General features: G+C 46.5%; 1 protein-coding gene and 1 long non-coding RNA gene across 2 annotated transcripts in view; both read left to right on the top strand.

Moving 5' to 3' along the window:
• Window positions 1-23,536, top strand: part of LOC309565207 — a 1,884,446-nt gene that overhangs the window by 1,202,454 nt on the left and 658,456 nt on the right. The window lies entirely within an intron of this gene.
• The window catches only part of LOC309565509 (bone morphogenetic protein 1 homolog), a gene marked incomplete at both ends in the record, with an annotated part of 106,957 nt that overhangs the window by 20,934 nt on the left and 62,487 nt on the right, over window positions 1-23,536 (top strand). Inside the window, one exon of the mRNA XM_082270479.1 lies at window positions 3,368-3,472. Within this exon, the coding sequence (XP_082126605.1) occupies window positions 3,368-3,472 (105 nt within the window). The remainder of the gene's footprint in view (window positions 1-3,367; window positions 3,473-23,536) is intronic.

Raw genomic sequence — 23,536 nt, 5'->3', positions numbered from 1 at the left:
GAAGCCGGCCGAGCTGCCAGCTTCTGTCAGCCAAATGTTGGCCAGTTTCTTGTGATCTGGCCGATGCAGTCTGACATTCGGCCTGTGTGTACTAGAGTTTAGTCTACCAAGGGCTTTAGTCATGGCATGTAGTATATCCATAGGGCCAAACCAAAACTCTTCCATCACCAACACCTGCTATCTAGTATCCAACACCTTTGATTACCTGGATCATCAATAAATAAATGAATCCCCATTCTCTTAGCCACCCCCATATACTTCAGTATATTAGGAATGTACAGTGCGTGGGACCCACAATTATGTCTCCAACAGATTATTTATAGCACAATGTCAGCAGTTCATGAAACTCCAATTTGGTGCCAAGGCAAATCTTTAATGGTAACGCTTTCTAATTGTCTAAGAGCCCGTTCACATACAGGCGACCCGACTTCCCGGGGCGACCTGTGAAGTCGCAGTGCAACGCTCGCAACGCGACCTCGGAGCGGCATGCACGGACTTAATATCATTGAAGTCAATGTAGGTCGCTCCAGGTCGCCCCAAAGTAGCTCAGGACCCTTTTTCTAAGTCGGAGCGACTTGTGTCGCTCCTATTAGAACGGGTCCTGTGCTAATCTATGGCAGGCGACCCGCGGCGACTTGTCAGATGACCAGGTCACCTGACAATTCGCCCCAGTGTGAACCGGCTCTACAACTCTGCACAAGAAAAGTTCTCTTATTGTTTGCATTGTGTTTAGTGTCATGCATTAATAAAATACTCTATGTAAGCCACAAAACTGAAAATAGTACCGCCTAAATGCCCCAAAAACTGATTAGTCAGATCAGCAGGTGGATACACTGGTGCAAGACAGACAGGATAGGCTTGTCAGGCTCCAATAGACTCCAACAAAGTGGTGGATGTCTGCATACAGACACTGACTTTCTGTTGCATAAATGTGAATAAAAATGGGCAAAAGATGGCTTCAGCTTCTGTGCTCCACCCGTAGAGAACTCCTCAGATGCGTTTTGCCCCTTTTCAGGACATAATCATAGAAGCGCAGTGTCTGTGTTCAGACAGCCGCCATTTTGCTAAAGACATAAAATACTCTAAATATACTGTCACAGCTGGTGACAATCATTAGTCTGTTAGTACTTACAAAAATGCCAAAAAATATACAGTTTTAGCGATTGTTAATAACTCACAGAGATCATCTTAACCTCTTCCTGCTGGCCGTACGCATATATGCAGCCTCTCAGCAGATGAGCTTTCAGGTCAAGAGACCACATACTGTATATGCGGCCCTATGTAAACCTCTTTCTGTGCTGAGAGTGCACGCTCCCAGTACAGTTACCCGCGAGTGCCAAGAAAGCTCCCGACGCATACTTGCAATCAGGAGATTTCTAGTCATGTGACAGCCAATCACAGCAGTCATGTGATCAGAATGCGGAGTGAAAAATATCTTGGAGTCAACGGGAGTAAAAATGCCACATCTTTAGTGAGAGGAATAATGTCCCATCATTGGTGTCAGTAGGAGGAATAGCGCCCCATTGTTAGTGTCAGTGGAAGAAATAGTGCCTCATTGTTAGTGTCAGTGGAAGAAATAGTGCACCATTGTTTGTGTCAGTGGGAGGAATAGAGCCCCATTGTTAGTGTCAGTGGGAGGAATAGAGCCCCATTGTTGGTGTCAGTGGAAGAAATAGTGCCCCGTGGAAGAAATAGTGCCCCATTGTTGGTGTCAGTGGGAGGAATAGTGCCCCATTGTTGGTGTCAGTGGGAGGAATAGTGCCCCGTGGAAGAAATAGTGCCCCATTGTTGGTGTCAGTGGAAGTAATAGTGCCCCATTGTTAGTGTCAGTGGGAGGAATAGTGCCCCATTGTTAGTGTCAGTGGGAGGAATAGTGCCCCATTGTTGGTGTCAGTGGAATAAATGATGCCCCATTGTTGGTGTCAGTGGAAGAAATAGTGCCCCATTGTTGGTGTCAGTGGAAGAAATAGTGCCCCATTGTTGGTGTCAGTGGAAGAAATAGTGCCCCATTGTTGGTGTCAGTGGGAGGAATAGTGCCCCATTGTTGGTGTCAGTGGAAGAAATAGTGCCTCATTGTTAGTGTCAGAGGGAGGAATAGAGCCCCATTGTTAGTGTCAGTGGAAGAAATAGTGCACCATTGTTTGTGTCAGTGGGAGGAATAGAGCCCCATTGTTAGTGTCAGTGGGAGGAATAGAGCCCCATTGTTGGTGTCAGTGGAAGAAATAGTGCCCCGTGGAAGAAATAGTGCCCCATTGTTGGTGTCAGTGGGAGGAATAGTGCCCCATTGTTGGTGTCAGTGGGAGGAATAGTGCCCCGTGGAAGAAATAGTGCCCCATTGTTGGTGTCAGTGGAAGTAATAGTGCCCCATTGTTAGTGTCAGTGGGAGGAATAGTGCCCCATTGTTAGTGTCAGTGGGAGGAATAGTGCCCCACTGTTGGTGTCAGTGGAAGAAATAGTGCCCCGTGGAAGAAATAGTGCCCCATTATTGGTATCAGTGGGAGAAATAGTGCCCCATTGTTGGTGTCAGTGGAAGGAATAGTGCCCCATTGTTGGTGTCAGTTGAAGGAATAGTGCCCCATTGTTGGTGTCAGTGGAAAGAATAGTGCCCCATTGTTGGTGTCAGTGGAATAAATGATGCCCCATTGTTGGTGTCAGTGGAAGAAATAGTGCCCCATTGTTGGTGTCAGTGGAAGAAATAGTGCCCCATTGTTGGTGTCAGTGGGAGGAATAGTGCCCCATTGTTGGTGTCAGTGGAAGAAATAGTGCCCCATTGTTGGTGTCAGTGGAATAAATAATGCCCCATTGTTGGTGTCAGTGGGAGGAATAGTGCCCCATTCTTGGTTTCTGTGAGAGGAATAGTGCCCCAAGGGCCAGATAAAAGTAAGCAAAGGGCCATATCTGGCCCCTGGGCCTCCACTTTGGAGACCACTGCTCTAGAGGTTGCTGGGGGTTCCTTGAGCTGTGGCTGATTGACCTCCTATATGATGGTGAATGCGTAGTTTCAGGGCCAGTCCCATTGATAATCCTGATTGGACCTTGATAAATTGTTTTTTATATAGAGTTCCCCAAGACCTAATTTCATTTTAGGGGTTTCTCTGGGATAAAAAGGTTCAGAAAGATGGCTGTAATGGCTGATGCACGTGGCTGTCTGGGGTCGTGCAATGGGCAGTTGGAATGTATTTCCCCTCCCAGGGGACAATGGTGCTGTGTACAGTGCACTGGAGAATTGTGCCTGAACATTACATTACACGGCCCAGGCAGCCATGAGCATTACCCTCACAACATATGAATTTTTGATCACATGAAAAGTTTTCAGTTGGATGAAGTCTGTATTCTTATCTTTATGAACTTCACATTCTTCAAAAAGTTTATGTCTACATTTACATTGGAAATTCAGTTCACAATTCTTATCCTTTCAGTGTCTACAAGATAAAGAGTCCGACTGAAGAAGAGAAAAAGAACGTCTACAGCAGTTTGTGATTCCTGATTCTCGGGCTACGCAAAAGAGCGCAAGCTAGACTTGCTGAATTGTATTTCTGCTTACGGGGTAAGTTCACATTTTCATAGAAATAAGAAGGTGAACTAACTCCAAATATTCTGGCCACCTCTCTAACCCAGTTGCACATAGCAGCCCCAATGCCCTCTGCTACTGGTGTAATGGTCTGCAGCACCGTACACTGCACTACACAGCCCCAGGGTGAGTATCCATCATAATACTTGCAATGGCAAGCGCTCATTGATCCGCACAGCCCTAGGACCATGATGACAATGAGAAGCGCATCTGAGGCTTCTTGATTCAGTAAGGTGTCCATGAAGAAAGAAGCATTTCTCATTGGTCATTGCAGTCACATGAGCGCTTGCCATGGGCATCCGCAGGTAGGGGCAAGGGGGGGCAAATGCCCCCCCCCCCTGGAATCTCAACTTCCCCTTTTAAGTGGTTGTTAAGCCACTTTATACCATCCTGTCTGTTCTGTTTAATAATCATGTGTGCCTGTGTGTCTGTGTTTTAAAAAAATATGCTGTTCTTTACCAGTTTTCAGAGGGCCAAACGCCGCTCACGTGACCCGTCGGCTCTCTCCTCTCTCCGGCTGACAGCTGCCTGCAGCGGGCGGGGCCAAGGATTCCTCACTGATGTCAGTTGGGAGGGGAGGAGGTGGGGAAGAGGAGAGGAGGAGAGAGGCGGCGGGTCACGTGAGCGGCGAGTGACACTCTATACTTGTAAAGAATGGCTTATTTTTATAAAACACAGACACAGGGGCACACAGGATTATTAAACAGACTGTAGACAGGACATGAAACTTTAAATGAAACTACAGCAGCAGGAGAGGAGGGGAGGTGGGCACTGACACAGGAGCAGACAGGCAGGGAGGGGGGGGAGAGAGGACAGAGGAGGACAGGAGGGCTGCGGATGATGAAGGCACGTAAACTGACCACAGTGTCAGGGCTCAGCAGCCATGGTATACCGTGGTCAGTTTACAGAGGGGAGGACATAGCCAGGCAGGATCAGCCAGGTATTTTAGGTGATAGAATGGGCCAAATTACACAGCAAAGCACTGGGCTGTATAACATGCTTTAAGGGAATATACTCAAAATAAGTATAATGACTAAGCCCCTCCCCTTCATGACATTGTTGAAAAGGGGTGGAGCATGGGTGACCTTAAAATTATGCCCCCCCCTGAAAAAAGTTCTGCGGACGCCCATGGCGATTGCCATAGTGAGCATTATTGTGGATACTCACTGCAGGGTGCGCATTGCAGTACTGTGTATGGACCGCTACACCGGAAGCATGGGGCATCTTTGCCGCTATGTGCAGGGGAGTCCAGAGGGGTGCTCAGGATATCTGGAGTTAGTTCACCTTTTAATTCTTTATGAAAATGTGAACTTACCCTTTAAGGCTACATGCACACAGGCGTATCGTTATGTGCTCCAAATATGTTGCCAGAATTTGGCAGAAAAAACACCTCTAATGTCAAATACACTAAATTACCAAAAGTATTGGGACACCTGCCTTTACACGCACATGAACATTAACGGCATCCCAGTCTTAGTCCGTATGGGTCAATATTGAGTAGGCCCACCCTTTGCACCGAGAACAGCTTCAACTCTTCTGGGAAGGCTGTCCACAAGGTTTAGGAGTGTGTCTATGCAAATGTTTGACCATTCTTCCAGAAGCGCATTTGTAAAGGCAGGCGCTGATGTGGACGAGAAGGCCTGGACTTTCGGTGGTTATATCAGGATGATAGCTGCAGGCATCATCCCCATACAGTTTTTTTTTTTAGAGGCGGCGGTCATCTCTCTTGTAAAAGCAATCCTATTAGCTAACTAGCCACTGGATTGCTTTTACAAGCAGCAGGAGAGGATGCCCCCCCCCTTCCCATCGTCTTCTGCAGCTTGGTCAGTCTCTCCCGTCCCACCAGGAGACCAGAGCTACCAGCTGACACTTCCACTGGCTAGTTGGACAGCCGAACAAAGCCAGGATTGGCTTTGAACGGCTGTTTGGTATAATAAACCAGGAAGCGATGACCTGACATCACTTCCAGTTTGCCCAGATGTCAACGGCGCCATTTTTGAAAAATCGAAAGCTTTCAAAAATGCTGATTTTGGTGTTTTGAATGTTTTTAAAGGCAGAGGGTGGATTTGAGGTCTTATGGACCCCAGATCTCTCCATAAAGAGGACATGTCACATGCCTATTGCTGCCACAAGGATGTTTACATTCCTTGTGACAGCACAAAAAGTGATAAAAACATATTTTTAAATCAACAGTGTAAAAATATTAATTATGCTTGCACAATTTTAACACATGACATGTTTGATATCTATTTACTCGGCATAACATCATCTTTTATATTTTTAAAATAAATTGGGTTATGTATTGTGTTTTTTTTACATTAAAATTCAAAAAGGTGTATTTTTTTCAAATAAATTGCATTTTAAAAACCGATATATAATAAAAAATTTCCCACCACCCACCAATTTATTTTCTAGAGCCACTGCTTTAAAAAATGTTATAAGTAATAAAAATAAAATTTTATAAGTAAAATAAGTAAAAGTAAAATAAAATGTTATAAGTAATAAAAAAATAAAAATTTTCTAACTAATTTTCCAGCAAAAAATACATATTTTTACATGTTAAAGAGGAAATAAACCCTCACCGGAAAAATGAAAAAAAAATTAAACAAATTGTAAGGCAAAGGCATAATGACTAACTCATTATGAAATACTTATCTTAGAACGAATGCCCCACAGTGCCGTCCGCTCAGCGTCAGCACGGCCGACATGTTCGGCCGTCCTGCTTCTCAGTTCGCATCCTCCGGCCATCTGATTGACCAGAAGCGCGATTACATCAATCCCGTGCATGCGCACGGGTGCCGTCGTTCGCGGCACAGGGCTCTGAAGGAATGGCACGGGTGGCCGTTCCTTCAGAGCGCATGCGCTGATGACGTCATCGGCTGCATTAAAAGTAAATATCTCCTAAATGGTGCAAGTTTAGGAGATATTTACAGTACCTATAGATAAGCCTTATTATAGGCTTACCTATAGGTACAGGTTCCAAGAGAGGGTTTACCACCACTTTAACAAAAGTGTCAGATAAAGCTGAATTGGTTAATGGTTTAAAAATGCCAGATGCCTGTAAAAGTGGCCTTTTTTTAATGCCCATGTGCATGAGATGTTAGTGCCAGCTCCATCCACCACTGATATTTCAATAGGCTTGGGTTGAGTTATTTGTTTCTTGTGTCTCTGATAGACTCCAACAGAGCGCGATCCTAGCATGTAGATTGTGTTTCTATCCCTTCATTAAGGCTGTGCTGAAGGTGTTATTCTCATACATAGGGTTCAACAGTTATCTGTTTATGCTATGGATATGATTATTCTATGAGCATTAATAATTATAATATTAAAAATATTTTATGATAGTATTTGCATTATGGCCGCTTTAGCGGCTGGATAGACCTAAGATAAAGGTGAACCCTAAGCAGATATAAAAGATAAACAAATGCAGCTCTGTAATCAGTCATCATCAGATTTATTTTTTTAAATGCAAGCTGTGTTGGTACCTGAATGTGTGTTGGTATCAGCCAGGTCCCTGTATAGCTCAGACTGCAAGAGGGAGAAGCATGAAAAGGAGTCAATCGGTTGTGCTCATATGCCAACGATAGACATGCTGATAGGAGGAAAGCCAGTCACTGGCTGGTGAAGGGAGAAGACCTTCCTGTGTTACCTAAAAAAGAAAAAAAAATCAAGTCTCCACTTTTGCCAGACTGTGCATTAGAACTGTGTAAATCACAGGACTGGATGAACGGTAATACAAATTCTTTGTGGGATAAAACCGCTCATTTATGTATATTTTGTCTGTTTATTTAGCTGTTTGTCTGGAGTTCAGTTTAAAGTGGTTATAAAGGCAGAAGCTTTTTTTTACCTTACTGCATTCCCTCCATTAGGATAAAAACCTTCTATGCTCAGCCCCCCCCCCCCCATACTTTCCTGAGTCTGATCTCGATCCAGTGCTGTGCACAAGAGCAGCAGCTCTTTATCTGCTCATTGGCTCAGAGATAGCAGCAGGAGCCATTGGCTGCTGCTGTTAATCTCAGCCAGTACGGAGAGAGCAGGGGGATGGGGACGCTCTGTGTGTCAATGGACACAAAGAGTCGGCTCGGGAGCGAGCCTGCATGAGTTCCCCCATAGCAAGTGTTTTTCTATTTGGGCACTTGGCAAAGGGGAGGAGCCAGGAACACCGGCTGGGGACCAGAGTAGAGGAAGATCAGGGGCGCTCTGTGCAAAACCATTGCACAGAGCAGGTAAGTATGCCATGTTTGGTATTTTTTTTAAAAAAAATAGAAAAATGAAGGTTTACAATCACTGGAAATGAGGCTAGGCGAAGAGTCATGTGCAAACCTGAGTAACCCAATCCCATTTCCACTGCCAAAGGCTTAGGGATCTCATGCAAATAGGCGCCTGGCACGGTACATCATAAAATTCAGGAGTATTACTCCGCCTAGGAACCACAGGTGCTGTGTAAAGAATCCCATGGAAACCAATGGCCGCATACGGGGATACACCAATATCTGCATAAACAGGTGTGTAGTGACCTATGCCTCTGGGTGCATGTTTAGCGCATACCCACGTACAGCTATTGATGGATCTATAGATGGTTGTTCACAGCACTTGTGGCTCCCGAAGGAGCCCTCGTACATTGCGGGAACAGAAATAAAGGATGGAAAAACGTACAAATGTATGGATAATTAGACTTTCATTGATGCTTTATAAACATGTATCATAATAAATACATCCTATTCATAAGAGTATCCGTTGTCTGTGTTTTTCTTTATTATTGTAAAAATATTTTCTGCCTGTAGAGTTATCAAATCCCACTTGAACTTCCTACTAGTTTTATCGGTAAAGGTAATAGCCCATTTATGTTATTACATCTTATTTAGTTTTTTTTCCTCTGCCCCTGATGGCTGGCATATACCCACTTGAGCTCCGGAAGATTTGCCCCTCTTCATGACCAGGCCATTTTTTGCGATATTGTGTAATTTTTCCCCACAAATAGAGCCTTCTTTTGGTGGTATTCAATCACCTGTGTGGTTTTTATTTTTTGTGCTATAAACAAAAAAAAAAAAACAACAATTTGAAAAAAAAAAAAAAAAAAACAATATTTCTTATTTTCTGCTATTAAACAAATTCAATACAAAACATTGAAAAAAAATCTAATTTCTTCATCAGTTCAGGCTAATATGTATTCTGCTACATCCTTTTGGTAAAAAAAAAAATCCCAATAAGCGTATATTGATTGGGTTGCGCAAAAGTTATAGAGTTATGTGCCCCCATTAGCGAGATTCGCTCTCTCTGTTTGTACACCTAAACATTCTCATCTAAATTGGAATTAAAAAAAATATCTAAAATTTTTGGTTGACATCAGAACAGTAGAAGAGAGGGAATTTTCCAATGTGGTCACTGATTCTGGTGACCCACCAGAATTCCTTCTGATGACACCGCAGGAATTGCTTTCACTTCTTGTGTTTAGCTATGGCACAGAAAGTAAAGGGAAATCACCCCAACAGGACCCAGATGGCAAAAAAGCCCAAAGACCCCCCAAAAACGAGTTAAAACCCTCTCATACTCTAATTAAAATAATTTTAAAAAATGCCTTTAGTTGCACCTTAAGCAGACCGCACTGTGAAATATGAGAGTCATTTTGATGAAATTTCGATGCTGAGGAATCAAGTTAAGGGAAATCACTCCACTCATCCCCAGTTATTTCTAATTTGTCTTCTGTGAAGTCAGTGAGGTTGGAGGTGAGGATGGCAGCACGGCAAATCCTATGGATCATTTTCTGACCTGTAGGCACTGTTCACTGCACTCCTCTGTTACATTAAAATATTCTAGTTCATATATTGTGTTACATGTATACCAATTCTGTATCCTCATTTTAGGCAACACTTGTTCTTCCTAGTAGTATTGATTTCATTCCTGCTAATGTTCTGTAACCGATATAGAGCTGACTGCGCCCTTAGAAGTCTTTGTTATTGTGCATTATAGTTTCTTAACCACTTTACCACCGGAGGATTTTGCTGTCTTACGTCCAGGCCACTTTTTGCGATTCGGCGCTGTGCGAATTTAACTGACAATTGCGCGGTCGTGCGACGCCGTACCCAAACGAAATTTATGTCCTTTTTTTCCCACAAACAGAGCTTTCTTTTGGTGGTAATTGATCACCTGTGCGATTTTTACTTTTTGCACTATAAACAAAAAAAGAGCGTTTATTTCGAAAAAATAACAATATTTTTAAAATTTTTTTATATGAAATTCCCCCCCAAAAAAATGTAAAAATCAAAATTTTTTTACATTTTTGGCCAATTTGTTTTCTGCTACCTATGTTTGGTAAAAAAAAATCACAATAAGCATATTTTGATTGGTTTGCGCAAAAGTTATTGCGTTTACTAACTAAGGGAAAGATTTCTGTCATTTTTGGTGTTTTTTTTTAACGCGTAATGGCGGCGATCTGCGATTTTTTTGCGGGACTGCAATATTGCGGCGGACAGATCGGACCCTTGACTGACATTTTTGACACTTTTGGGAGTACAAGTGACATTACTGCAGTAATCAGTGCTATATATATATGCACTGTTACTGTAAAAATTACACTGGCAGGGAAGGGGTTAATTTTATTGGAGAGGGAGGGGTTAATGTATGCCTGGTGCTTACTAACGTGTGGGGGGGGAGGGAGGTGACTGAGTGACACAAGGACAGATCGCATGTTCAGCTATGCTGAACACTGCAATCTGTCACTCCTTGTCACTCCTTGTCACTGAGGTTGATGGGCCTGATGAAGGAGCGCATGCTCCGACAACGCGTCGCCGGCGCCATTACGTATCCCGGAAGTGACGTCAGGACGGTCAGTGTTGTGTCCCCGCAATCGGGAAGTACCGTTCGTTCATCGGTTACAACCCAACGCCCTGAGACCGCTCGTGCCATCCTGAATCAGGGCACCGGGAATCATTGCCTCTATTATGATGTCTGTCATGCTGTTTTTATATACACTCTTGTGAGTACCTTTTTATTGGTTAACTCATAATAAATTTCGATATACTGCACTTAGTGTGGCGCCTGTGTTCTCCTTTCAACTGAGGAGATCCGCCCGCTCTGTTTACACAAGCGGGCGGATCTCCAAACTAGATTCCCCGACGATCGGGGACGAGCAGAGGTGATCGCCGCCGCTCCTCCCCTGGCCCGACTCCCGCTGTGGCTGAAAACAGCGGGAGCGCGCCGCCTACAGGGGGAGGAGTCCAGCGACGTAGGTCTACGTCGCTGGATGATAACGAACCACTTTGCCGCAGTACAGTCAATGTGACTGGTCGGCAAGTGGTTAAAAGAAAAATGATAATAGCTATAGTACAAGTTTGTGCAGCCAAACCTTTTTTTTGTAAATACTGTATGTAAAAAGCAAGGAGGGGTTAAAGCCCATCTTGGGTTATCTTTGCTTTATGTGTACAGCTAGAGAGATTTCCCCTCACCTTTTTTTTCTGCATCAAAAATGCATGGATAGCAGGTTATATGGTTTTCAATGGCATAGTTCACACCATTATGGTCAGTTCCAGGGCATTCCAGTTCTTGAAAAAAAAAACTAGAACCTGCTGAATTTTTTTTGTACTAGACTGTATTGGAACGCAGTAAAACACATAAAAACATACTGGAACGCACCAAAAAGGCACTGGAGCACAGATGTGCTTACGTAACGTTAAGAAAAAAGAGGAGGGGGGGGATGCGCTGGACTGCTTTACCACTTCTGGACCAAGCCTTTTTCTGACACTTGTTTACAAGTTAAAATAATTTTTTTTTAAATAGAAAAATGACTTAGAACTTACGTCTTACCGTATTTGTGCAGCAGTCTTACAAACGCAATTTTTGGGGAAAAAATACAATTTTTCTTATTAAAAAAAAAAGAAAACAGTAAAGTTACCCCCATTTTTTCTATAATGTGAAAGATAATGTTATGCCAAATAAATTGATACCTAACATGTCATGCTTCAAAATTGCGCACACTCGTGGAATGGCGACAAACATTGGTGCTTAAAAATCTCCATTGGCGACGGGTTACCAGTTTAATTCAAATTATTGCTCTTGCTCTAACGATTGCGGCAATACCTCACATGTGTGGTTTTAACACCATTTACATAAGTGGGCGTGACTTGCGTATGCGTTCGCTTCTGCACGTGAGCTCGGAGGGATGGGGAGCTTTAAATTTTTTTTTCTTATTTATTTTACTTTATATTTTTTTCACTATCCCTTTAAAAAAATATGTTTAACTCTTTTATTCCTATTACAAGGAATGTAAACATCCCTTGTAATCGAAGTAAGCAGGACAGGTCCTCTTTAATGTGAGATCTGGGTTCAAAAAGACCTCACATCTCACATCTACACTTAAAAGCAATAAAAAAAACAAAAAGTCATTAAAAAAAAATAGGCCCTTTAAGGTTGTTATGAGGAAGCAACGACATCTTATGTGGTCCTCAAAGGGCATAGAGTCAAGTGGGGGGCCATCTTACCCTCGCTCGACTTCCTGCCCAGCACCAGAAAGGATCGGATCGTTTTCCCCGCTATACAACGGCTCCAGGAAGCGTGCGGGAGGGGGGGAATGGCCGCTTCCCAGAGCCGTCGGTAGTGGAAGGCAAGTGCTGGCAATCGGCCATGCACAGAGCGGGGAGAGACTGTGAGGATGGCGGGGAAGCGCAGGGAAGGGGAGTAACATTCTGGGGTAATCCCGAGTGTGGCTCGGGGTTACCGCTTTTGGTACTAAAAGTTAACCCCGAGCCACACTCGGAAATACCACTAAGGAGGTTAAAAAATAAAAAAAATTAAAAATGCGGCCTCCTCCTCCCCTTACAGCCGGCCAATCCCGCTTCTTTTTCTGTTTTGCAGGATGTTAAACAAAAAACAAAGCTGCCTCCTCCTCCTGCTCTTACAGCCGGCCAATCAGGCTCCTTCATGTTTTGCAGAATGTTAAAAAAATGTGGCCTCCTCCTCCCCTTACAGCCGGCCAATCATGCTCCTTTTTTTAGATCTCCTTCTCTGCTTCACAAGGAGTTTTCCCATAGTCTCTTGGTGAAGGCGGTTTTGACAGAAATGCCTGATCGGCACACTTTTGCCATCTTGGAATAGCTGGATTTTCTGAAGTTGGGCCTTTCCTTTCCATGGTTAGAGTTTTGGGTCCAGGCAACGGTGTCCTGGAACACTTTGGAGCCTGATCCCTCTTCTTTACACAACTTCTGCAGCAATTCATACTTTGCTCTTCTCTCTTCAGAAGAAATCTTCACTCGATGCACTGATTGCATGGGTTTTAGGTCTCTATGGAGCATCTGTTTACTTAATTACTCTCTTTTCTCATTTTGGAATCTTGGAATAGCTGCATTTTCTGAGTTTTGGGTCCAGTCAGCGGTGTCTGGTGTCTCCTGCACCATGCCTGCAGCACCTGCGTCTCCTGCACCATGTCCCCAGCCTCTGCATCTCTTGCACCATGCCCCCAGCTTCTTCCACTCCAGTACCATGCCCGCAGCCCCTGCATCTCCTGTACCATGTCCGCAGCCCCTGCATCTCCTGTACCATTTCCACAGCCCCTGCATCTCCTGTACCATGTCTGCAGCCCCTGCATCTCCTGTACCATGTCCGCAGCCCATGCATCTCCTGTACCATGTCCGCAGCCCCTTCATCTCCTGTACCATGCCCTCAGCCCTGCATCTCCTGCACCATGCCCTCAGCCCTGCATCTCCTGCACCATGCCCTCAGCCCTGCATCTTCTGCACCATGCCCGCAGCCCTGCATCTCCTGCACCATGCCCCTAGCCCTGCATCTTTTGCACCATGCCCACAGCCCCTGGATCTCCTGCACCATGCCTGCAGCCCCTGGATCTCCTGCACCATGCCCGCAGCCCCTGCATCTCTTGCACCATGCCTGCAGCGTCTTCCTCTCTTGTACCATGCCTGCAGCCTCTGCATCTCCTGTACCATGTCTGCAGCCCCTGCATCTCCTATACCATGCCCGCAGCCCCTGCCTCTCCTGTAGCATGCCCGCAGCCCCTGCATCTCCTGTACCATGCCCGCAGCCCCTGCATCTCCTGTACCATGCCCGCAGCCTTTGCATCTCCTGTACCATGCCCGCAGCCCCTGCATCTCCTGTACCATGCCCGCAGCCCCTGCATTTCCTGTACCATGCCCCAAGCCCCTGCATTTCCTGTACCACGCCCCCAGCCCCTGCATCTCCTGTACCATGTCCGCAGCCCCTGCATCTCCTGTAGCATGTCCGCAGCCCCTGCATCTCCTGTACCATGCCTGCAGCCCCTGCATCTCCTGTACCATGCCCTTAGCCCTAAATCTCCTGCACCATGCCCTCAGCCCTGCATCTCCTGCACCATGCCCTAAGCCCTGCATCAACTACACCATGCCCGCAGCCCTGCATCTCCTGCACCATGCCCGCAGCCCCTGGATCTCCTGCACCATGCCCACAGCCCCTGGATCTCCTGCACCATGCCCGCAGCCCCTGGATCTCCTGCACCATGCCTGCAGTCCTGCATCTTCTGCACCATGCCCGCAGCCCTGCATCTCCAGCACCATGCCCCTAGCCCTACATCTCCTGCACCATGCCCACAGCCCCTGGATCTCCTGCACCATGCCCACAGCCCCTGGATCTCCTGCACCATGCCCACAGCCCCTGGATCTCCTGCACCATGTCCGCAGCCCTGCATCTTCTGCACCATGCCCGCAGCCCTGCATCTCCTGCACCATGACCCTAGCCCTGCATCTCCTGCACCATGTCCGCAGCCCCTGGATCTCCTGCACCATGCCTGCAGCCCCTGGATCTCCTGCACCATGCCAGCAGCCCCTGCATCTCCTGCACCATGCCCACAGCCCCTGCATCTCTTGCACCATGCCTGCAAAGTCTTCCTCTCTTGTACCATGCCTGCAGCCTCTGCATCTCCTGTACCATGCCTGCAGCCTCTGCATCTTTTGTACCATGTCTGCAGCCCCTGCCTCTCCTGTAGCATGCCCGCAGCCCCTGCCTCTCCTGTAGCATGCCCGCAGCCCCTGCATCTCCTGTACCATGCCCGCAGCCCCTGCATCTCCTGTACCATGCCCGCAGCCCCTGAATTTCCTGTACCATATCCCAAGACCCTGCATTTCCTGTACCATGCCCACAGCCTCTGCATCTCCTGTACCATGCCCGCAGCCCCTGCCTCTCCTGTAGCATGCCCGAAGCCCCTGCATCTCCTGTACCATGCCCGCAGCCCCTGCATCTCCTGTACCATGCCCGCAGCCCCTGCATTTCCTGTACCATGCCCCAAGCCACTGCATTTCCTGTACCATGCCCACAGCCCCTGCATCTCCTGTACCATGCCCGCAGCCCCTGCCTCTCCTGTAGCATGCCCGCAGCCCCTGCATTTCCTGTACCATGCCCACAGCCCCTGCATCTCCTGTACCATGCCCGCAGCCCCTGCATCTCCTGTACCATGCCCGCAGCCCCTGAATTTCCTGTACCATATCCCAAGACCCTGCATTTCCTGTACCATGCCCACAGCCCCTGCATCTCCTGTACCATGTCCGCAGCCCCTGCATCTCCTGTAGCATGTCCGCAGCCCCTGCATCTTCTGTACCATGCCTGCAGCCCCTGCATCTCCTGTACCATGCCCTTAGCACAGCATCTCCTGCACCATGCCCTCAGCCCTGCATCTCTTGCACCATGCCCGCAGCCCTACATCTCCTGCACCATGCCCACAGCCCCTGGATCTCCTGCACCATGCCCACAGCCCCTGGATCTCCTGCACCATGCCCGCAGCCCCCGCATCTCCTGTACCATGTCCGCTGCCCCTACATCTCCTGCACCATGCCCACAGCCCCTGGATCTCCTGCACCATGCCCGCAGCCCCTGGATCTCCTGCACCATGCCCGCAGCCCCCGCATCTCCTGTACCATGTCCGCTGCCCCTGCATCTCCTGTACCATGTCCGCTGCCCCTGCATCTCATGTACCATGCCTGTAGCCCCTGCATCTCCTGCACCATGCCCTCAGCCCTGCATCTCCTGCACCATGCCCTCAGCCCTGCATCTCCTGCACCATGCCCTCAGCCCTGCATCTCCTGCACCATGCCCGCAGCCCTACATCTCCTGCACCATGCCCACAGCCCCTGAATCTCCTGCACCATGCCCGCAGCCCCTGGATCTCCTGCACCATGGCCGCAGCCCCTGCACCATGCCCGCAGCCCTGCATCTTCTGCACCATGCCCGCAGCCCTGCATCTCCTGCACCATGACCCTAGCCCTGCATCTCCTGCACCATGCCCGCAGCCCCTGGATCTCCTGCACCATGCCTGCAGCCCCTGGATCTCCTGCACCATGCCTGCAGCCCCTGCATCTCCTGTACCATGCCTGCAGCGTCTTCCTCTCTTGTACCATGCCTGCAGCGTCTTCCTCTCTTGTACCATGTCTGCAGCCCCTGCATCTCCTGTACCATGCTGCAGCCCCTGCCTCTCCTGTAGCATGCCCGCAGCCCCTGCATCTCCTGTACCATGCCCGCAGCCCCTGCATCTCCTGTACCATGCCCGCAGCCCCTGCATTTCCTGTACCATGCCCCAAGACCCTGCATTTCCTGTACCATGCCCACAGCCCCTGCATCTCCTTTACCATGTCCGCAGCGCCTGCATCTCCTGTACCATGTCCGTAGCCCCTGCATCTCCTGTACCATGGCTGCAGCCCCTGCATCTCCTGTACCATGCCCTTAGCACCGCATCTCCTGCACCATGCCCTCAGCCCTGCATCTCCTGCACCATGCCCGCAGCCCTACATCTCCTGCACCATGCCCACAGCCCCTATATCTCATGCACCATGCCCGCAGCCCTTGGATCTCCTGCACCATGCCTGCAGCCCCTGCATCTCCTGTACCATGCCCTTAGCCCTGCATCTCCTGCACCATGCCCTCAGCCCTGCATCTCCTGCACCATGCCCTTAGCCCTGCATCTCCTGCACCATGCCCTCAGCCCTGCATCTCCTGCACCATGCCCACAGCCCCTGAATCTCCTGCACCATGCCCCCAGCCCCTGGATCTCCTGCACCATGCCCGCAGCCCCTGCATCTCCTGCACCATGCTGGCAGCCCCTGCATCTCCTGCACCATGCCCGCAGCCCCTGCATCTCTTGCACCATGCCTGCAGCGTCTTCCTCTCTTGTACCATGCCGCAGCCTCTGCATTTCCTGTACCATGTCTGCAGCCCCTGCATTTTCTGTACCATGCCCGCAGCCCTTGCATCTCCTGTACCATGCCCGCAGCCCCTGCATCTCCTGTACCATGCCCGCAGCCCCTGCATCTCCTGTACCATGCCCGCAGCCCCTGCATCTCCTGTACCATGCCCGCAGCCCCTGCATCTCCTGTACCATGCCCCAAGCCCTGCATTTCCTGCACCATGCCCACAGCCTCTGACATGTCCTCGTGTACCATGTCTACAGCCCCTGTATCTCTTGTACCATGCCCGCAGTCCCTGCATCTCCTGTACTATGCCTGCAGCCCTTCATCTCCTGCACCATGCCCATACCCCCTTCATCTCCTGTACCATGTCCGCAGCCTCTGGCATGTCCTCCTGCACCATGCCTGCTGCCCCTGCATCTCCTGTATCATGCTCGCAGCCTCTGTATCTCCAGTACAATGTCCGCAGCCTCTGACATCTGCTGTACCAAGCCCACACAGCCTATGACCACCTCCTGTACCATGTTGGCACTTTTACTACTTTTAACCGGAATTTGCTCATATGTATAATATATATATATATATAAAGCCATATATGCTTTCATATCTGTCTTATCTATAATACGCTCTTCAAATGTGCTTTAGGATGCATGATTTTCCCTTTTATGAACAAGAAAAAAATTACGTTATGCTGTTAGACTGGTATAATAATGCTATGGGGCTGGTATGGAATTATTTCCAGGGCTGGATTTTATTCCCAGTCCAGCCCTGGGTTGTGCTAGGGAATTGACTAGTCCTTTTTTATAGAAAGTTCAGAGGCATATTGCATGAGAATAAAAAATACATTTATGGAAAGGAAAAAGCCCTGCATTAAGCATTTTATATAGTTAATAGACTGAAGATAAAGCTGGAGTTCAGCTTTAACCACTTCCCATCCAAGGTTGTTCCAGAATATCCTTGGGTTTCAGTGGTTATACCGGGATAATGCCTGCACCTACAGACATCATCTTGGCACCGTTAGTTTCAGCTGGCAATTCCCTACAAAGCAGAAGTGATCTGAGTGGCTAATTTGCCACTCGATCACTTCTGCGGGTCCCACCCCCCCTCCCGCCGCTGCTGCCTCTCCCGGGCTCTCTAGTCCCATCACGGAGGGCAGGAGAGATGCAGCTGGCGGTGATGGCTGCCTGGGACAGAAAGGGAGGAACTGACGTTGTTCCCTTCTCTCTGTAACCCTGGAAACCGAGAGCGATGAGTATTCGTCACTTCCAGTTCCGCCCCTTTGTTTCCCTGGCCACAAGCAACCAATCAGACCAATCTCAGCCTGATCGGCAGCATGGGGGGGCCAAAGGAGAGGTTTGGGATCTAATAGACCCCAAATCTCTCCATAAAGCGGACCTGTCCTGGCCCATGCTATCACAAAGGATGCTGTTCATTCCTTGTGATAGCAATAAAGTTTGTACGAAAAAAAAAAGTGTAAAAAAAAAATTGTATTAAATAAATAAATATATAAAAAAAAACGTAAATCGCCCCCGTCCCACTGTGCTTACGCTCAAATGCAAACACATACATTACTTCCACACGCATATGTAAACGGTGACCGCGCCACACAAGTGAGGTATTGTCGCGAAAGTCAGAGCGAGAGCAATAATTCTAGCACCAGACCTCCTTTGCCACTCTAAACTGGTAACCTGTAAAGGCATTTAAAGTGTCACCTATGGAGAATTTTAAGCACCATAGTTTGCCGCTATTCCACGGGCAGATGCAATTTTAAAGCGGGACATGTTAGGTATCTATTTACTCAACGTAACATCATCTTTCACATTATCCCAAAAAAATGGGCTAACTTTAGAGTTTTTTTTTTTATTTATGAATGTGTTTTTTTCCCAAAAAATTGCGCTTAAAAAAACGCTGCGCAAATACCGTGTGACATAAAAAATTGCAACACACACCATTTTATTCTATAGGGTCTCTGCTAAAAAAAAATATGATAAGTTTGGGGGTTCTAAGTAATTTTCTAGCAATAAAAAGTAGATTTTTACGTGTAGGAGCGAAGTATCAGAATAGGCTTGGGAAGGAGGTGAATAAAAAAGGTGATAGGCCCTGTGCAGGGTTACTATAAAGTCACTATGACCTCTAGTCATAAGCGTAAATCATGTTTGTATTTACCGACGCTGAATAGTTGGAAGTTTACGGTTGGAGGTTTCCATTAAGTGTTATACAAATATTGTTGGCAGTGTGGTCCTAGGTTTTTTTTTTTTGGAAGAGGAAAGCATAAGGATATTCTGAACAATGACTATTATTTCTTTTATTTTTTTTTACTGGGGGGTTTCAACACTTTTCATGAGTGTAAATTCCATCTAGTTCAACCAAAAAAATAAAAAATAAATAAATCCTGCAATCCCATATACACAATTCTATACCAACAGTTGATCCAGAGAAGGTGAAAAACCCCTGCAAAGCATGATCCAATTTGCTACAGCAGGGGAAAAAATATTCCTTCCTGATCCCCTGCACTTTATAATTATTTTATCTAGTGTGGGAAAAACAATAAACTTGTCCTGCAGTTATAAGGAGAAAAAACCCAGCATTCTATTATTCGCATTAATGCATTTTTTTTTTTTTTTTGTAGACCAAACAGGATCACAGAACTGGTAAGCACACCAATATATAATATTATTTTACCATATTTTTATTGAGCAATATATTATATTCTAATACTCTAACTGAAAATAAGCAATTGTATTAAAGGATTTGTTCTGGATGCAACTAAAGTAAAAGCTTGGATTGAGAGTAACTTGGTCTGAGAGCGTTTTGCAAGACAAGCAACATTTTTTTTGTATAAATTTTGACTTGATAAACAAGCGATGTCTTGATATACAAGTAGCATCACGTCACAACAGGGTATTAAAGCGGAGTTCCACCTAAGGGCTCTTTCACACGGGCGTTCCTTTTTTTTTGCCCGATCAGGTCCTTTTTTTTTTTTGTAACGGACACGGATGACACTTGTGTCATCCGGTCCGTATGTCCGTTTTTCATCCCATCCGTTTGCGGATGAAAAACTGACATAATGCATGTCTATGTAAATACGGATGTCTGCGGATGACACCACTGACATCCGTTTTTGCTTCCGTTCCGTTTTTTGAAAGGAAGAAAAAATAGGGTTCTCCTCCGTTCAAAAAAACTGAACTGAACTGAACTGACAAAAAACGGATGTCAGAGGATGATCATCCGATGACATCCGTATTTACATAGTGATACATTATGTCCGTTTTTCATCCGCAAACGGATGGGATGAAAAACGGACATACGGAACGCCCGTGTGAAAGAGCCCTAAAACAAAAAAATTACATAAAAATACCCCCGGGACAGTCAGGGCTAGTACATTCCACAATTAGTTGTCACTAATGGCTAGCCTCTGATCTGTCCCGGGTTGCACTTACCTGTAAGAAGAAATACTTACCTTGAAAATGTATTGTCCAGCGCTGCCATCTCAGGTGTGGGCAGCTGAAGCCAGCGCAATCCTCTTCTGCATCCTCTTCCGTCCTCTTCGGTCCCATGATGTACTGTGCCGGCCCCGCCGTCACTTCCGGGGCTGCAGCGTCATCCCTGCACAGCTTCTGGGCATGCCCAGAAGCTGTTTAGCAAGGTATGACGGTGCCTGCACTGGAACTGACGTCGGGGGCCAGTGCAGGCGCATTGATTCCTGGGAGCGATGACGTTCAGCTCCCAGGACTCATCGCAAGCCAAGAAGTGACGGCGGCGGCCGTGGCCGCAGAGGGAGGAAGAGGAAGTAAGGTAAGTATATTTTCTTCTAAAACAAGGTAAGTGAAAAAAAAATTGTGATTATCCATTTGTTTTTTAGGTGACCTGGAGCAAGAAGATGGACCGAAGTTTAATTTTAGAGTGGAACTCCGCTTTAAAGAGAAGAGGTGTTTGGAGGCAGACATTGACATCTAACAAAAACGCTTGTAATCTGCCAAAAAAGAAGCTCATGTACTTTTTTGAGGTTCAGGCGTTTTGCTTCAGGCGACAAAACGCTCATAAGTGAACAGGGGCCATTGAAATGAATGGGATTTTGCCTGTTGGGCGTTTTGAGACTTTAGAGATGAGAGTTTTGGGAGCTGAAAATCACTCAGGTGAACAGGGCCTAAAAGAGAAGAGAGGCATCTCTAAGTGTAGCAATATGGTTAGATTTAATGAAGGTTCAACAATTAGCAACTCACATGGTTGATGATTAACCACTTTACCACTAGAGCATTTTGCTGTCTTACGTCTGGGCCACTTTTTGCGATTCGGCGCTGTGCGACTTTAACTGACAATTGCGCGGTCGTGCGACGCCGTACCCAAACGAAATTTACGTCCTTTTTTCCCCACAAACAGAGCTTTCTTTTGGTGGTATTTGATCACCTGTGTGATTTTTACTTTTTGCGCTATAAACAAAAAAAGAGCGTTTATTTTGAGAAAATAACAATATTTTTCACATTTTTTTATATGAAATTCCCCCCAAAAAAGATGTAAAAACCAATTTTTTAAAAAATTTTTGGCCAATTTGTTTTCTGCTACCTATGTTTGGTAAAAAAAAATCGCAATAAGCGTATTTTGATTGGTTTGCGCAAAAGTTATTGCGTTTACTAACAAAGGGAAAGATTTTTGTCATTTTTGGTGTTTTTTTTTTTTAACGCGTAATGGCGGCGATCTGCAATTTTTTTTGCGGGACTGCGACATTGCGGCGGACAGATCGGACCCTTGACTGACATTTTTGACACTTTTGGGGGTACCAGTGACATTACTACAGTAATCAGTGCTATAAATATATAACAAAAAGTGCAGCGCTATCAAATATGGATTATGAAGAAGATATCGAGGAGAGCAGTCCACAGGTGAAAATTATGGTGAAGCATGCACAAGATATAAACATTCAGTGCTCTTCAATGTGCTGGTAATCCTCCACCCAGTCTCATTAGCCTCTCACCTCACACTTAGCCCCTGTGTCACCAGACGGGCTAGTAAGACAAACTTTATCCAAGGATATCACAAATATAGATCAAATCAGTATTCCTCTTCATCAGAAGATAAGGCTCACAGGTAACAGATCACAGGTCCATAAAGCGGGTCACAGGTCCATAGGAAAACAAAGGTCCGGACATAGTGCATTACCGCAATAAATTACTTTATTAAACATAGCATAAAATCATAAAAATTACCTTGTAATTCGAAGGGGGAGGGGCCGGTGACGTCACCCGCCATCCATTGCGGTCGAGACCGCTGTGTGTAATACAATCTGCTCATCACATGCACTTGTATAGTGCTTTACAAGGTAATTTTTATGATTTTATGCTATGTTCAATAAAGTAATTTATTGCGGTAATGCACTATGTCCGGACCTTTGTTTTCCTATGGACCTGTGACCCGCTTTATGGACCTGTGATCTGTTACCTGTGAGCCTTATCTTCTGATGAAGAGGAATACTGATTTGATCTATATTTGTGATATCCTTGGATAAAGTTTGTCTTACTAGCCCGTCTGGTGACACAGGGGCTAAGTGTGAGGTGAGAGGCTAATGAGACTGGGTGGAGGATTACCAGCACATTGAAGAGCACTGAATGTTTATATCTTGTGCATGCTTCACCATAATTTTCACCTGTGGACTGCTCTCCTCGATATCTTCTTCATAATCCATATTTGATAGCGCTGCACTTTTTGTTATATATTTGTTATTGGGACTTTTGGTTTATTGATCCTTTAGTGCATAGCAGCTTTCTATTATATTATTTTATACAGTTGCGCTGAATTTTTATCTATTATTAAGTGCTATAAATATGCACTGTTACTGTAAAAATGACACTGGCAGGGAAGGGGTTAACTTTATTGGAGAGGGAGGGGTTAATGTATGCCTGGTGCTTACTGACGTGTGGGGGGGGAGGTGACTTTGTGAGACAGGGACAGATCGGATGTCCAGCTATGCTGAACAGTCCGATCTGTCACTCCCTGTCACTGAGGAGATCCGCCCGCTTGTGTTTACACAGAGGGCGGATCTCCACACTAGATCCCCGACGATCAGGGCAGAGCAGCGGCGATCGCCGCTGCTCCTCCCCTGGCCCGACTCCCGCTGTGAATGAAAACAGCGGGAGCGCGCCTCCGGCGGCGCGCGAGCGCCGCCTACAGGGGAGGAGTCTGACGACGTAGGTCTACGTCGTCAGATGGGAACGAGCCACTTTGCCGCAGTACTATTACAGTACTTAGCGGTAAAGTGGTTAAAACAGACACATCTAAGTATGAAGGCATCCGGGGTTAAGCTGTCCACATAGACCATTCTCCGCACCGCCATCGTCATCCCTTGCACGCTGCACTCCATTAGCGCTTCAAGCCTCGTGTTCAGATTGCTCTACTGCAGGGTAGTCTTCCCAGTCATAATTGCAGACTGACAGCGGTAAGAGCCGGCGGTGCGGAGGATGGTCTATGTGGACAGCTTTACCCCGGATGCCTGCATACTTAGATGTGCCTGTTTTATTCATCAACCATGTGAGTTGCTAAATGTTGTACCTTCATTAAATGTAACCATATTGCTACACTTAGAGGCGCCTCTCTTCTATTTTAGGCCCTGTTCACACCTGAGTGTTTTTCACCCCCCTTAAACGCTCATCTCTGAACAGAGATGTATAGTAACTAAGTAGAACTACTTCACTACTGTACTTAAGTACGGAAAGGCGGTATCTGTACTTTCCTAGAGTAGAATTTTTTTCTCCTACTTCCACTTTTACTTCACTACATTTTTTCGATGAGTTCAATACTTCTACTCCGATATTTTTTT

The sequence above is a fragment of the Pelophylax lessonae genome (genome assembly GCF_965119305.1).
Source record: "Pelophylax lessonae genome assembly, chromosome: 10".
Taxonomy (NCBI): Eukaryota; Metazoa; Chordata; class Amphibia; order Anura; family Ranidae; genus Pelophylax; species Pelophylax lessonae.
Note: the sequence above shows the minus strand (reverse complement) of the source record. Positions and strands in the feature narration are given on the sequence as shown.